This window comes from Eucalyptus grandis, chromosome 6 (assembly GCF_016545825.1).
Source record: "Eucalyptus grandis isolate ANBG69807.140 chromosome 6, ASM1654582v1, whole genome shotgun sequence".
In the NCBI taxonomy this organism is placed as follows: Eukaryota; Viridiplantae; Streptophyta; class Magnoliopsida; order Myrtales; family Myrtaceae; genus Eucalyptus; species Eucalyptus grandis.
The window spans coordinates 5023180-5040794 of record NC_052617.1 but is presented as its reverse complement, the minus strand read 5'-3'; the positions used below and the strand labels follow the sequence as shown (position 1 = coordinate 5040794).

Here is a 17615-nt window from a genome sequence, read left to right as displayed (position 1 = left end):
ACGACAGATTTAGTGATCCTTAAGGACATTAAACGGCACATTCAATCATGTATGAATAAACAAAAATTATGTAAACTTGGGCCAAATGAGCTTTGACAGCTCTTGATCTTCGTTCCCATGGACAAATCAGAATGTCGTATGCTAACAAGAAAAATGACATATAGGAGTTAATGATGCAAAGTGAGCATGTTCATCTAGTCAATCAACCCAATTCGGACATCACACTTAAAGAAGATGATAACAGAGTATAAATGAGCATCCATATGCTAAATTTTAATCTGACAAAAATTGTCTTCCTTGATCTACATTGCACATAATTCAAAGGGGACCACTTCCCAACCATTTCATTGGCCCCCATGAAATTTGATGGCCTTTTGCTTTGGCTTCTTCATCCATTTGGCTCCTTCTTTGTCCATCCTTATTATTTTTTATGCCAACCATTTGAGTCTTCCAGTTTCACATGTAGCATACGCTATGGAGATTCCAATTATGATTCCAAATGTAGAGCCTATCTTGACTGCTTTCCTATCAAACTTGCTACCATGCTGTCTTGAATTATCCTCTTGGAAGAATGATGGTGGTGGAGGCTAAGCATCACCAAGGCATGCGTTTTGTAATGGAGTTCCACATAAGCTTAGGTTTCCACGAAATGAGTTGCTTGTGAGTGTGCTCAATTGCTTGTCTTGAGGTATGGGGCATGTGAGTTGATTCTCGGAGAGGTCTAAATACTCAAGGAATGACAAATCACCCAGTTTTCTGGGAACCCTTGCACTAAGCTTGTTTGAAGATAAATCTAGTCATTCAAGGTTAATCAAATTTCCAAGGGTTAAAAGAATGGAATCCATGAGACAATATTGGGAAAGGTTGAGCCCTATAAGAAAATGAAGATTTCCAATAACACTTGGGATGTTCCCTTGAAAAGAGATGAGTGATAAGTCCATGCTTGTGAAGATGTTCAAGATCCTCTCTAGCTGAATCTCCTTTCCTTTCATGTTCACGTTCATAGAAAGCTTCATAGAATCGCGTTCCAACTTCCTGCCTCATGTACATGATTTGTTTGTGGCTCTTGCCCATTTTGTCCATTCATCATCCCTTCAAGTTTTGCTATCAAATTAGCTTACAAAGGACCAGCAAAGTCATTATTTGAGAGATCCAAAATGTGCAACTTAGGAAAGAAATGATCTATTGGAAAATCTAAAATTGTTGGACCCCAAAGTAAGGACATTTAGGTCCGACAGTCTTCCCAACTGTCACGCCTCGGAACTCCGAGCACGCGCACATCTCTCCATGGTTGATATAATTGCGACGTCCTAGGACGCATCATCGACCCATTCATTTTATTGCACATATGGAAGCAAATAAACAAACCCCTGATAGCAAATTGCATGGGATAGAAAAGCAGGATAACAAATTCACAACCAAAACACGCTTTTATAAACAACTAGGTTTATATACAGAACTAGTGTGTCTATCAAAAAAATCAGTCCTAAAAAAGGAAACTGTCCTATGATCCTTTAGTCGAACACGTTCACTGGTCTTTCGGACTCCATAGGCTCCGGGGGCGCCGGGTCCACCACAGCACCATCAGGAGGGTCAATTGCACCCTCGCCAAAGGCAGCATCAACTACCACAGCGGGGACCTCAAAACCCTGGAGGGGACCAACTCTGTATCCATTGAGCTCGCGGCGAAACCACGCCTTAAATCAATGAGGTACCCTTTGAGGTAGGCCTTCATCGACCTAGACGGTGGTCACTACGAGCTCATAGACCCAGACCCTGTGGCCTCCGGGAACCAGCTCAGTAACCCTCCGAGGCTGACCAAAACGAATTGACGGGGCCGTCATCTAAGGATCTAAAAAGAATTGAGCCCATGACGGGGTGAGACAACATCTCAGCAAGTCCACCTCCTAAACTCCGACTAGGAAGGAAATATGCTTAGCCACACAACCACATAGCCACATGGCCACACAATCATAGAGACTTACCTCGTCTCATATCCTCTCTGCAGGTCAGCATAGTTCAAATATACAACCATATGCAGTAATCAAACTCAATCAATTGGAATGCCACAACTTTCATCTCAATAAGTACAAGGGTCCCAATTATAAGGCTAAATCGTTATGACACGTCTCATACCATGCTACACAATTTTGTTTCATAATCTGGCCCGTCAATATCTTCCAACATGCGAACCAATTTTTAATCACGGCCACACACGGGCATGGCCTACTTGACATTCAATGGTCTTCTGGCGTAATCAGGTATCGTCTCACCCCACTGAGCACGGTAACGTCAACACGAGACGGCATTCCACAAAGGAGCATCGGTCCAGAATCTACTGCGATCGGCATCCATTAACAAGGGGCATCTTATATAGGGGCACGTCCACCCAACTCATTTCGGGGATGGGTTCTCTTAATCAACACACGATTATTCAATCTCGGCTAAGGACACCGTGCATTACACTCAAATGCATAGATTAAAATAGTGAACGTGGCCTAATTTCTTCATATTAAAAATACATGGTAAAATAATTGTATGTGGGTACATAGTCAATTTGAACCAGAAAAATTAATATCTTTCCTTTTAAAATCCTATTGTTTGATATAGTCTATAAAACCATTTTTGGTGTTAAAACCCAACATCTGGGATTTTTTAATTAAATATCAAAATTTCACAATTTTGGAATAAATAACCAAAATTCCAATCACCACTCAATTTGCACAAATTAAAACTCAATTGCATAAACTAAGCACACCATTACAATCAGTACAAAATTTTGATCATCGACTATACCGGTATAATTTCCGAAAAATATTAAATAATTAAATAAACACAAAAAAAAATTAAATAATGTAATTTAAATGCAATAAATACCAACTTAGGCCGGAAACGCTAATCTAACCACCTAAACGGGCTTAGAAAATTTTCGAACCTATCTAGATAAATAGCACAACCTATTTAACCCCTAATCAATCTATTCTAACCATCTAACATGCACAATCGAACAATTAAATCACTACTCTAAACTAACTAACCACCAAATCCCTAATTAGCCTAAACTAATTATCCACTAAACGTCATTAACTCCCTAAGCATAGTTTAGCAAGTAAACTCATCGATTTAGCAAGTCAGTGAGTCCATGGCGATGGCGACACGGAGGCGAGTGACACTCGAGCCTACGACGACACCAGCTGGGAGGTTTAGACCGGTCTAAAAATGGGCCTAGAAGCTCTAAGGCCCTTGCTGGCCTTCGGTCTCCGCCCAAGGACTAAAGGGGCTGGCGCAAGGCTCGACTCGGGCTGAAACGGCCACATAAGTGGCGGACGGCTGTTGCCGGGGCCGGGCGGCCGACTTCGGCGGCTGAACGGTGACGAACATCGGCTCCGACAGTTGGACAGGGCTCGAGATGATGGCTAGGAGGGTCTGGACGACGGGATGGAGAGCAGGAGGTGTGGATGGGGGGGATGTGCGTGCGGGCTCGCGGGTGGCGTGCGACGGGTCCGGCAGCTCGGGAGGCGATCGACGGTGAAGGGGGAGGCTGGCTGGCTGTTCTTTGGTTCTCTCAAGCTTAAAACTCACATAACAATGGATAAAGTAAGCTAAGGGAAGAAGAAGAAGCCAGCTGAAGATGGAGGGGCCCAAAGTGCCTCAAAGTCAAGCTAAATATCTTTGTTGTGCTCATTGCTTGGCCCCACCTCTTTAGCCTTCAACCTCAGCCAATTTCCACACCTAAACTTCCCCTAGAAGCATTGAAGAGGTCCAAAATGTTGCTGCACCCTTGGCCTACGAATTTTGGATCATTTCCATCTAATTTGATCCAATTCTTGTCCAATTGGACTCAAATTGGTCCCCATAAAATCAACCAAGGTGCCCTCAATCATCTTATGATTTTTCCTCGTCAATTGAACCAACTTGACGACCAAAAACGCAACAAAAAATGGCCATCTAATTTTTCCAATCCAAAATAACCCAACTTTGATTTTTCGCCGAAATCTTGGGTTTGCAGAAAAATCTTTGGAGGATGAGTCGACGTTTCTAAAATGAATCGTGACATGACAAAACTTTAGAAATCGGATTTAAATTCGCAGTTAATTTCAATTGTGCGCAATTTTAGCGTGACCTAGCCTACTGGGTAGCTTTTAGGAATTTTTAGTGCAACTGACTCGTGATTGATTCACATTGTGCATCTTCGACACATTGGCGACGCTAAGTTGTTGTGAAAATCTCGAGGTTTCAAATATGGGCACAAGGTACATAAATGACAGAAAAATCAGTGTAGTACCGTTTGACAGAAATTTTGCAATCAGGTGAAATCACTCACACACTAATCACGTACTTCTATCGAATCGACCTATCTTCGGTCTTTAATCGATTTGAAGGTGCCGTAATGACCCTTGCAGATTAGCACGGTCGAGTAGTTGATTTCTGGTCGAATTCTCAAGTCTATTGCATTAAAATCCCTTAGCGGTTTCACTAGATAGACTAGTTATCTCGTGAGTGATCAGCTCAGAGAAAAATACTATAGGCGTGTCGATGAAAAGCCCAACTTATTCAATTGAAAATAGAATCAGAAATTCGAGATGTCACACTAACTATGCTGGGAACTTATCCACTATCTTATTGTTGCTCAAATCTAGGACTTCCAAGTTTTTGGAATTGACAAAGGATTGGGGCAATGTGCCTTCAAATTGATTTTGACTCAAATCAAGAGTTCTTGCTACTTCAGAGTGAAGATGTTTGAGGGATCGTGCCTGAAAGACTATTCATTCTCAAGTTCAAAATAGATAAATCACTACTCAAGTATGATAAGCTAATTATTAGACAAGATGAGGAGTGAAAGGTTGGTGGCATTGCAAATCAATAGCGATATCTTCCTCAAAAGTTGATTCTCGCTGAGGCATAAATAGACTAGGTTAGTCAAATTACCAAAAGAAAAAGGAATTGGACCGGTGAGCTGATTTGCACTCAGATGCAATAGGTCCATAATTTGAATTTTTCCAAAATCATTAGGAATGCTACCAAAAAGATTTTTGAAACTTAGTAGCAGCACCTCCAAGTTCATTAGATCCCCTACAATCTAGGAATCAAACCAGAAAGCTGATTGAGGTGGAGGCCCAAATAAACTAGGCTGGTCAAGTTACCCAAAGATGAAGAAATTGGGCTGGTGAGTTGATTTCCACTTAGCTTTAAGTCATGCATAGCGCAAAGATTTCCTATCTCATTAGGAATGTGACCCAAAACTAGTTATCATAGAGGTAAAGAAGGGTAAGCTCCGTCAAATTGCCTAATATCGACAGGATTGAACCAATAAGATTATTATTGTAAAGACTCAACGAGATAAGAAGGTTCGAATTCCCTAGCTCTAAGGGGATAGAACCGTTAAGCTTATTGGCAAATAGGTGCAGCTTTCTCAATTTGGTTAAGTTCCCTATAGTGGAAGGAATTGGTCTTGTTAGGAAGTTGGTATCCATGTGGAGCACTTCCAAATTTATCATTTTTCCCATTTCAGGAGGTATAGAATTAGAAAGAGAGTTGTCGTAGGCATACACTCTAGCTAATTTTCTCAAATTACCTAATAAGGATGGAATAGATCCATCCAATTGATTCAAACACAACGCGACCTCACTAAGCCAATGTAGTTGCCCAATTTTTTATGGAATAGAGCCATTTAACTCGTTGAAAGCCAAGTGAAGGACCTCCAATTTTGTTAGACAGCCGATATCTGGTGGTATTAGCCCCAAGAACTGATCGATAGAAAGGTCAAGATAAGTGAGGTTGCTCAAAAGACTAATTTGAGGCAGAATGTGGCCAGAGAGACTATTTACACTCAAGTTCATGTACATGAAGTGAGACAAAGATGATAATGGGAATTCGTCAAGTTTTAACCTTTAACATTAGCTCTAATGAGATTTATCTCGATCATGCTCCCGACTTGATTGCGAGAGATGCCATACCAAGTACATGGACTGACCGTCAAATTGGAATGGGTGGTATTACAAAGAGAGGAAGTCCAGAAAGAGAGAAGAAACCGAATGGTGGCCAAGACTGGACCTCCACTTGAGGAGGGTTGAGGCTTCCTCAGGGGAAGCATCAGCAGGAAGCATCGGCAGGAAGTGGAATGATAAAGGTTGGGAAAAGGACAAGGGCAGCCACAAGGCTAATGACCCTCTTAAATTCTAATGAAGAGTCCATCTTTTCTTCTCCTCCTTCTCTTTTGGTTCTGATAATTGGTTTTTCTTTTCCCGAGGCACAAAGCGGTGCTAAAAAAGGTTATAGGTAGTATTTGAAAGCAAACTGGACGAATTTTTGGTTCCTTGAAGACTTAGGAATGTTTTATTTTGAAGTCTTGATTGGTGACTTTTCTGGCTTGGTGAGTTTCCATTTCGGAATTGAGTCCCACTCGTTAAATGAAATCTAGAGACTTTGATAGAGATGTCTTTTAGGAAAGTGTTGTACAAGTCGAGGTCTTTCGTGACGTGTGACGTGTGTGAACACTTAACTTTCTACAGGATCAAATCGTGATTTGTGCCACACGTTATGCAATTTCAAGCGTGCGTAAGGGAAGTCTACTCACTCGGCATTAATGAAGCCAAATCTTTCCCCAATTTATCCCATCTTGCAGAAATGACAGCCAATGATTTAGCCAAATGGCACCGAAAGCACGGCCAAAATAAAATAGGAATAAATGCACTGAAAATTTTAAAACTTATTAGAAAAGTGCAATTTAATTTCTCTAACTTACCAAAAAAATATGAATGAGTCTTAAACTTTATTACGAAGATGCAATTGAGTCCTAAAATTTTAATAAGTAGAATCAACGGAAGAACTTGATTAGACTAATATAATGACTTTAAGACTTAATTGCATTTTAGAAAAAAATTAGAATTCATTTGTACTTTATAATAAGTTTTAGGAATTTTAATGCTCTTATTCCAATAAAAAAATCCATGTATTCAATAAAATTGATGATTGTGTGTAAGTACAGGGACAAGTGTCAAATGGATCAAAGCACCGCTCTTTAATGGCCGAGTTCGGTTAGCTAAAATTTGAAGAATGGGTTGTTATGTTATTAAAATAAGAAAGTCCAATAAGAAGTGTTTTAGTGAGTCTACATTGTACTTACCCGCGACCCATGTTAATCAAACAGGAAGATTGGCAATGAAAATCTAACATCATTTTGGGGCCCGCTTGTTTGAGCCATTTTGACATATGATAACGTCATTAGTTGGGAATTTTGAAATGTTCGATAGTTCCAATGGAGATATTCCCGCATGTTGCACTGGATAATGACATTGTCGTTTGATTATGTTCTGAAGTCATCTTGATTATATCAAAGTTTTCCATCGAATTCTACTCATAATAAGAACTTATTTTCCTCTATTTATAAGCTTTTGCAATTCTTTTTCACTTTAGTTTATTGCGTTTATCATTTTTGTAATATATTAAATAGTAGGTAGCATTGCATTGCTTGATTAAAAAAAAATCTAATGACTGCAAAAAAAGAAAAAAGAAAAAAAAAGACAATCAACGTCAGTTATTTAAATGGGGTAAACTGCCATGAATAGAAGCGTGGGTTGAGTTGAATAAGACTTGGGTATGAGGGATTGAGTATGGGTTGCCGAAATTGTATTACAAAAATATGAGTTAATGTTAGTTAAATGGGTTAATTTGAGTCAGACCTAATTTCAACCCACCCAAACTTGACCTGACCCTTTAGTGAGAATAGAACCAAATAAATCCAAGAGATTATCGTTCTTAAAAGGTTAGAGAGAACGGTAGAGAGAACCATAATCAATAATTATATAATAATAAACGCGGTGTGGTGTAGCCCAAATTTTCTTAGGGTCTATTCTTGATTTTGTTAATGACAAAGGCGCTTCAGTTTTTTTAGTTGCTTCTTTCCTTATGAAAGGATCGTACTCGAATCCAAATAGAACAGAAATGTGTATGGGCTCCACATGCTAATGAGCTAATCCCGTTTACCTATTCTTAAAAGGCCGGTATTTACTTCGTTGGATAAAACTAAGGCTTTGCAAGGTATCTCTAACTTGCAAGAATCGGGAAAAATTGTCCAAAAAGTCCAAAATCTTGTACAATGACCAATTCAATCCTTAACTTTTTTTAATTTTGTCAATTCAGTCCTAAATCTTTTGACAACTTATCAATTAAATCTTTGACCTTTTGATAACTCGCCAAATTTAGTGAGGCGATGGCATTGCAGCCCTTGTTGTGGTCAGCAAATTGTCAGAAGATCTAAGATCAAATTGACAAAATTGAAGAGTTTATGACTAAATTGATCGCCGAATAATAGGTCTAGGACATTTTGGACAATTTTTTTGGAAGAATTGTGAGCTTTCATTATTGTCAAATACAATTTTTTACCAAAGTAACTGGAGGTTGGGGAGTCTAAACACTTAATAAGATCAATAGCGCTATATCTTTTTACTCGATCACTAATGCCGTGACTTTTCATCACCATCACATGTTAGAATCTCCCAAGTAATGCATCAGCCGAATGTGAGGCCAAGGAATCGAACCCATTTTCAGGGAACTTCGTCGACGCCCAACAAAAATTGTCAAAAGTAAGAGGGCGCCAAAGTGGAACACCTACAGCTGTATGAATATAGAAAAACCATACGGCCCTCTTAGCAGATCACCTTTGGGGATGGCTACTGGTTCATGACCAAAAAATGGCAAACGAAGAGTACAGGATGGACTTTGTGCAGATGCAGTAGGGGAATCGGCAGGCTGTGGAGCTGAGAAGCTCTTTCACCATTTCGTCCATCAGGACTCTCGAGTGTAGAAGGTCTATGATTTGGAGACGAACTCCTCTCATATTCAGCTTCGCGCGGGGGACGAACTGAAATGAGGGAAAAAAGTCTCCAATCATCTAAAAATTCTCAACAATCAGAAGAAGCACAGAGGGGAAATGAGGAGGGCCATCGCCTCGTGTCTCTGACTTCAGTCCTCGTCATCATACTTGGGTGCCCTTCGGTCTCTGCAACGATCTGGACTTGTGCTGTAGCTCCTGCTCCGGTGATGGTAAGTCCTTCCCCCGTCTCTGTACTCATCGCGATCATATCGTCCCCTGCTTCTGCTGCGACTTCTCCTCCCGTGATTGCGGTCTATGTACCTGAAAAATCTGTCTTACCGTCAGTTGCAGGAGAGCATGAGAGGGAATCACGTCCAAATCCACAAGATGCAACCACCACTAATTAATGGCACGTCAGTGGAAATTTTATCCAACTTACTACGAACGAAGAGCAAGGGGCAACAAGCTAGGATGTCACCTAATAACCTGGTTCAGAGCATAGGGATGCGTTAGGTAACGTTTTTATTCTCGGAAACAATTTCCTTTTAGAGACTTTTTTTTTTAATTTCTATTCTCAGGAACAGTTTTTGAGCATTTTAAAGTGTTTGATAACTGAACAAAATTCCTATTCCCAGAACTGAAATACGTTTGATATGATCCCAAATATTTTTGTGACATAGACTTTCTTTTAATTTATTAATAATTTTCTTATTTTATTATTTTTCTTTTCTTATTTCTTTTTTTCTCCTTTCTAATTGGCCAGACAAGGGTCGGCGGGCCTCGCGTGGCGAGGCGAGGCTCGACCTCACTTGGCTACCACGAGGTTGGCCTCGCCCACCCAGTGATGCCGACCTCGCCCGTGGTCCGGTGAGGTCGATAGACCATGGGCAAGGTCGAAGTCGCCTGGGTGTGTGAGGCCGACCTCGCAGTGGCCGAGCGAGGCTCAACCTCGTTAAATCTAGGCAAGGTTGAGCCTCACCAGGGATAGTGACCAGCTTAGGGGCCGGCGAGGCTTCGGCGAGGTCGCTGGCGACCAACTAAGGGAAAGAAGAGAGGAAGAGAAAAAGAAGAAAAAAAAAAAAAGAAAAGAAAGAAAAGAACCCACTCCATTGGTGGTCGCGTGGTTTGTGCTCAATCCCTCCTTCGGAAGGGAGCGAGTTCAAATCCCCGCTTTCGCTTGTGCGACTCACCCACGGCTGAGTCAAGTAGGTGGGCTCGGTTCGCCCGAATTTACACCGTCAGCTGCCGGCTATACAAAGACTTCCTAGGTTACCAAAAAAAAAAAAAGAGGCCTATTTCTTGAGTTGTTCTCGGGAACAAAAAACAACTTTTATTTTTATTTTTTTATTTCTGTTCCAAATCCATTCTCAGGAACACATTTGTTCCTAGGAACAAAAAACTTATCAAATACGTTTTTGTTCTATTTATATTTCCAATAACAAAATAACAGAAACAAGTGTTTCCGAGAGCGTTACCAAACACACCATAAATGATCAAAAAGCAGAATCTAGAAACCTACAACTCAATGGCATAATATAAAATAGCTAAAAGAAATTAGCAACGCCACATCGATAACGTACTTGTTAAGGAGGATCATAGGACTTAGGAGTTTTCAATGTCATGTGCAAACATCTTAGTTAAGGTGCCACGGTCACATTCTTCATCTATCTAGGATGTGTCATCAAAGAGCTGATGATGGACTAAGTACAACTTTATAAGCTCTTCATCCGGCATGAATTAGCAAAAATACTTTTGGGACAAGAGCAAAACAAATCCTAAACGTTTTACCCACAATCTCCAATTGAGTTTTAAATCATTTCATATATATTCAATAGGCCATCATGTTGTTGTAGATGCCATTTTTCCCTACAAAATGGAGTCCACTCAATATACATGAAATTAACTATACTTTTTTACTGCAAAGTAAGAAATAAGGCATTGGGTTTTTTAATTGCAAGACTCACGTGAAGACTAAAGCTCAAATATTCATTTAAATTGAGGAAAAATTGGCGATTTACGAAAAGTAGTAAAGATAATTTAATGAATTTAGTAAAGAAGAGATTAAATTGATATAACTTATTTTTAGTGTGCTTTTTAACTTGGTTATTATATACACGAACAAGTGATAAAAGTCAATTACAACTAACATGATTAAAATTATCATACTTTAAATCTAATACAATATACTTTACGCCAGTTTGAATTTTAATATAACTTTTTTATAGTTTTTTCATCTTATTTCTTGTTATCAATATCCTTGATCTAAATAGTGAAAGAGATATGAAATCTTAAATAAAGATCAAATTCCCCAAAATAACACATTTGTTCTTGAGGATCATAAGCTTTTCTATCAAATAAAACCAAGACCCATGGAGCCTGAACTTCAATCTTTAAAGCTCAATCCATCACTTCTGAAACGTGAGGAGGAAGAGCACAGCGCGCAGACAAGGCCAGGGGAGAAGGTGGAGGGGGAGGCGGTAATCAATTCCTCTGTCCATGACTACTAGAAAATCGTTCGGGAGAGCGACCAACGCAGAGAGGAGGAATCGGTTTTGAGGAAAGGCGGGTGAACGCAGGACTTTTTCTTTCTGGGGAGGGTTGGTTTAGACGCTGGAGAGAGCATTTTTCGGGGTGGGAAACGACCTCTGTTGGGAGAGAAAGATCTATGAAATATGGGTCGGAGAGTTTTGGTACCGATTGCGTTTAGATCTATGAAAACGAGTTTCTATAGGTGTTTCTATCTTATTGAGCAGTTTTGGTATCAATATGGAATTGTGTCGTGGTATCTAGATCATTCAGTTGAGACGCCCATCCCCTGTTCGATGAAATGTTTATGAGAATTTAGTGCGAGCTAACCGCATTTTTCGTGTAATCCGAAAGTAAAGCGATCTAGATTGAATGATCTTAACTGGCTTCAAGTCATTGACGTCCGAATCCTAGTGATTTCTCAATATTTGAATCTGTTTCTGAAGTCTGGGTTCATTGTTTTTGTGTTTTATGTTCCAACACCTGTGACTGATGGTTACTGGTGAGAGCTTGGCTGGAGTTGATGTCACAATTAACGATCTTTCGTAAATCGTTCTAGCTTATCTCCACATGGGTTGTCTTACTTCATATCCTTAGTTACAGTCCATCTCGGCAAGTCATAGTAAATGGGGTAACGTCTGGCAAACAGCCATGATCGAAGGTAATAGCCAATGACATGAGTCTTGTTATGAATATGGGAAAGAAAATAATAAGAATGGGTTCAATTAGGTTGATGAACTTTGGGTTTCATTAGTTAATGGATTTGGGCTTAGCCTGGTTTGATGAATATGAGTCGTGTTTAATCTGCTGGTTCTAGACTTAGCTCCGCTCAGATGTCATTTTTGCTTGCTCAGAATTTGAGTCTTAATGTGTCCATGGTTTTAATCACTTTTAGCCTGTTTAGTTTTCCTTTCTATAATTAAATTGCAGACTGCTTTGTTGGATACTTGCTGGTCATTCCTCATGGAGTGCGATTTGAGTCAATCTCAAGGTCGTTTGACAATCATTCTGATTGCTCTTGATGGCTTCTCAATATGTGGTAAATTTTCTAGTCGTTTTAGTATGCTTAGGTGCAATTTTCATGTGAAGCTTGGGGTTGTAGCTTCTGCCTTCGTACTGATCGTTCTTCTGTTTTTTCCGGCGTGAATTTGAATTGAGTCAACCTGTGTTCGGGTGTCACTTTGGTTGCTCATGTTGAAATATTAGCATGTCAATTTCTTGGCAATGTTGGCATGTTGTTATGTTGATTGTTTAGATAAGTTGTGGATTGTGCACTTTGGATGTTGCTGACTGGAGATGCCTAGGCTTGTTATGCGAAAGTTTTGGTCCCGTTAAGTATAATTTAGATGTCTTCGTATGCATGTGAGCATGAAATTCATTCCTAGTCGATTTGGCATGGTTAAACATCATTTGCATGAGCGGAAGGGGCTTTCTTGCATCCTGAACGTTGCTGTGGGCTATGGATTGGGCGTGATTTTGAAGCGCATTGATGTGATTGATGGCTTAATTTCGTAGTTCTTGTAGAACATAGGCATATGATTCATGTGATCGCATTCTAGTTTAGTTTAGATTTAGGTAGGTTCATCTCTTAGAAAAAATTCGATCTGATTTGAACATTGGTCATAGGAGGTTCTGTCCTCAGACGTAATAACAAGGCAATGTATATTATTTGCTTGACATTTCATTAAATTTGTTTCCATATGCTTTATTCTAATTGTACTTGTTGTGATTGTCTACTTTCTTCTGATTACGCACTTGCATGTGAACATCATTTAGCGGCATAGTGTCATAAAATGGATAAGGATCGTGTGAATCACTTAGGCAACTATTCAATCAAGTTAGGGTACCGAAAGGGTACTAGTTAGAGAATTATTATAATCAAGACCCTGATCTTACATCTCTAGTTGCTTAAAAGTAAGATATTTCCCATGCTTCACTTGGCTCCTGGCCGGCTCTAATAAGCTAGTGGTGACTCCTTGTTAGGTTGGACTTCATAGATAGATCTATTTTAATTGTAATTTTCCAAATGTTGCGCAAGGTGAGGGTTGGGAAGAACTCCCGTCAATTGAGAACCAAGTTCTCAACTCAACAATTATCTCTAAACCTGTCTTCGCCTCGTTGGGAGGGTCACGGCAGGTATACCCATGTTACATTTGTTTTAAGCTAATTTTTGCGCCATAAAAAGTTTCAAATTAATATATTTATGCCACATTTACCTCAAACTAATTTTCATGTTACAAATTGCCAAACTAGTACACTTATACCACATTTAGCCTCACCAAAATTTTAGATCGGGAAATTTGCTAAAATCTATTACTTTTTCCCTAAGAGCTCTGTCAAGTTTCGAAATCTATTAAAAGCCATAATTTTATATGGCTTGAAAATTAATTTAAGGTAAATGTGACATGAGTGTACTATTTTTATATTTTTTTCATGACATGAAAAATTAATTTGAGCTAAATGCGACAAGAGTAAGGGTTTGAGGATTTTTGTGATGCAAAAATTAGTTTGGTTGAATGTGGCACGGATATACTAATTTGGGATTTTGGTGATAATAAACCTAGAATTTAGAAGAAGTTACTTACTAAATTCATTATGATGGTGGTAACATATTGACAAGTCAACTTATGAGCAAGTTAGCGGTTATACTTTTTGGCGAACAGTATATAAAAATTACCAGCAACTTCAAAAATCCTCAAACTTGAAAATTTTCAGTTTTTTGCCCCAGGAGACCCTAGGATTTGGCAATAAGATTATTTTGAATCTAAACTTTGAAGGTGCTTCGACGTTTGAACCTTAATTACCCCCTGTTCACTATTGTAGACAAGTATGATAGGTGCAAGACTGTAAGTCAACATTCTAATATCGGCATGCAACTTCAACAGAAATCTGCAATGGGACAATGACAAATTTAGAAATCCTTGACATATTTCAATGGCACACTCAATCACGAAACCCCGGGCTAAATGGGCCTCAACAGCTCTTCATCTTTCTTTCTTTCTCATGGAGAAATAAGAATGGTGCACACTAAACAAGAAAGGACACATAGGGTGTTGATGCAAAGCGAGTTTTTTGAAAGTTCTCTTTTTTGTCCATCTATTCAATCGGCCTGATTCAGTAATCACACTTCAAGAAGAGGATGACAGCATCATAAAAACAAGCATCCAAATGGGAAATTGCATTCTAACTAACAAAAATTGTATTTCCTGCCCTACATTTCACTTTATTCAAAGCAACCACTTCCCAATAATTTCATTGGGCTCCATGAAATTTGATGGCCTTCCACTTTGGCTTCTTCATCAATTTGGCTCTTCTCTCCATCCTTCTCACTTCTCTCACAAGCCATTTGGGTCTTCCAGCCACATAAAATGTATGCTAAGGATATTCCAATGACGATTCCAGATGCATAACCTATGCCAACCACTTTCCTATCAAAACCACCACCATGCTCTCTTGTACTATCCTCTTGGAAGAACGATTGTAAAGTTGGAGGAGGCTGAGCATCACCACGACAAGTGATTTGTAAAGGAGTTCCACATAAGCCTAGGTTTCCACGAAATGAATTGCTTGTGAATGTGCTTAGTTGCTTGTCTTGAGGTATGGGGCCTACAAGTTGGTTCCCTGAGAGGTCTAAACACCCAAGAAATGACAAATCTCCCAGTTCTCTAGGAACCCTCCCACTAAGCTTGTTTGAAGATAAATCTAGCCATTCAAGGTTAGTCAAATTTCCAAGAGTTGAAGGAATGGAACCCATGAGGTGGTTGTAGGAAAGATTGAGCCCTTTGAGAAAATGAAGATTTCCAATGACACTCGGGATGTTCCCTTGAAAAGAGTTGAGTGATAAGTCGATGGTTGTTAAGATGGTCAGGATCCTCTCTAGCCGAATCTCCCTTCCTTTCATGATCACATTGATGGAATCTTCATAGAACCCCATTCCAAGTCCAAGTTCCTGCGTCATGTACAATGATTTGTCTTGCAGCTCTTGTGCATTTTTTCCATTTATCATCCCTTGAAGTTTTGCTATCAAATCGGTTGGTAAAGGACCAACGAAGTCATTGTTCGAGAGATCCAAAATGTGCAACTTGGGAAAGAGGTGAGCTACCCTTGGAAAATCTAAGGAACCCTTAAAATTGTTGGACCTCAAAATAAGAACTTTTAGCCTTGGCAGTTTTCCCAGCCATGCTGGGAACTTATCCTCTATCTTATTGTTGCTTAAATCCAGAACTTCTAGCCTTGTACAATTGACAAGGGATTGTGGCAATGTTCCTTCGAATTGATTTTGACTCAAGTCAAGAGTTCTCAAGCTACTTCGCCATGACAATGTTAGAGGGATTGTGCCTGAAAGACTATTCATTCGCAAGTTCAAAACCACTAAACCAATGCTCAAGTTTGATAAGCACTTGGGTAGGCCACCGGCTAAGGAATTATTAGACAAGATGAGGACTTTGAGGTTGGTGGCATTGCATATTGATGAAGAGATCTTCCCCACTATTTTATTATTTGCGATATCATAGTAATCTGTGAATGGTGATGGAAGTGGAAGTGGACCTTCAAATTTGTTGTCGGACAAACTAATTTTTAACAATGAGGTTTTTGAGAAACCTTCTACTGGCCACTGTCCTGAAAGTCGATTGCCATGGAGGATTAATCTGACTAAACTTGTGCAATTTCTGAAGCTTCTAGGGATAGAACCTGTTAAGTTGTTGCCACTCACTATAAGGTTTTGGAGCAACCGACCTCGGCACAAGTTCTTTGGTAAGGAGCCACTTAATTGGTTGGTATCCAATTGCAGCACCTCCAAGTTCACTAGATCTCCTAAGGATCTAGGAATGTGACCAGAAAGCTTATTATTGGAGAGATAAAGCGAGGTAAGCTCCGTCAAATTGCCTAATGTTGGTGGGATTGAACCTGTGAGATTATTATCATCAAGGCTCAACTCATTAAGACGATTCATATTCCCTAGCTCCAGTGGGATGGAACCAATAAACTCATTAGCAAATAGGTGCAGCTGTGTCAATTTGGTTAAGTTCCCTAAAGTGAAAGGAATCGATCCTGTTAGGAAGTTGGTGTCCATGTGGAGCAATTCCAAATTTGCCATATTTCCCATTTCAGGAGGAATAGAACCAGAAAGGGAGTTGTTGTAGAGATACAGTATAGCCAATTTTCTCAAATTACCTAATGAGGAAGGTATAGGTCCATTCAACTGGTTCGAATACAGTGCGACCTCATTGAGCAAATGCAATTGTCCGGTTTCTTGGGGAATGGATCCATTTAACTCATTGGAAACCAGGTGCAAGACCTTGAGTTTTGTTAGATGGCCGATCTCCGGGGGTATATTCCCCATGAACCGATTGATAGAGAGGTCAAGATAGGTGAGATTGCTCAAGAGACTGATTTGAGGTGGAATATGGCCAGAGAGACTATTTATAGCCAAGTCCATGTATGTAAGATGAGACAAAGATGAGAATGGGAATTCGTCGAGCGTACCTTCAACATAAGCACTGGTGAGATTTATCCCGATTATGCTCCCCGCCAGATTGCAGAAGATGCCATACCAAGCACATGGACTCATGGTCGAGTTGGAACTGGTGGCATGATGAGGAGAGGGAGTCCACGAAGAGAGGGAAGGAACCGAATGGTTATGAAGACCGGACTTCCACTTGAGGAGGGCTTGGGCTTCTGTAGGGGAAGCATGAGTAGGAAGTTGAATGAAAAAGATAGTGAAAAGGGCAAGGGCAGCCACGAGGCTCATGACCCTCTTGAATTCTAATGAAGAAGCCATCGATTCTTTCTATTTCTTCTCTTTTGGTTCTAATAAGTTGGTTTTTCTTTTCCCAAGGCAACGAGCGATGCTTAAATAGGCTGTGAGAACACACCTTCCTATCATTTTCCATTATAATGGGATGTGGGAATATGCAATAAATTGACAAGTAAACAGTGAAGACTAAGAAAAGGTACGTCGATATTGCTTCACACGCCGTAGTAATCTGAGAGCCCACTGGGACGAATTTTTGGTTCCTTGAAGGCTTTGGTATTTGTTACTTTTGTAGTCTTCGCAGGTGACTTTTCTCACTCGGTCAGTCCCTATTTCGGAAATTCCTTTTTTTTTTTTTTTTTTGGGGGGGTGTTCTGATACGAAATCCAGACCCTACGACTGAGAAGTCTTTGAGGAAAGTGATGTAAGTTAACGTCTTTCGTGAGGTGTGTGAAAACTCAACTTTCCACAAGATCAGACTTTAATTTGCGCCGCACAACTTTGAATTCAAAGCGCAAA

General features: G+C 39.9%; 1 protein-coding gene across 1 annotated transcript; it reads right to left on the bottom strand.

The window, feature by feature from the left end:
• Positions 1-14564: 14564 nt before the first annotated feature.
• On the bottom strand, positions 14565-17123 carry LOC104451255 (receptor-like protein 52). Its single transcript, XM_039314230.1, has one exon. It carries the CDS (start codon positions 17121-17123, stop codon positions 14565-14567), a length of 2559 nt encoding a protein of 852 aa, XP_039170164.1.
• Between the last annotated feature and the right edge of the window lie 492 nt (positions 17124-17615).

What these genes read in the sequence shown, in the direction of transcription:
- LOC104451255 (XM_039314230.1), bottom strand. Translation starts at nt 17,123, where the DNA reads ATGGCTTCTTCATTAGAATTCAAGAGGGTCATGAGCCTCGTGGCTGCC.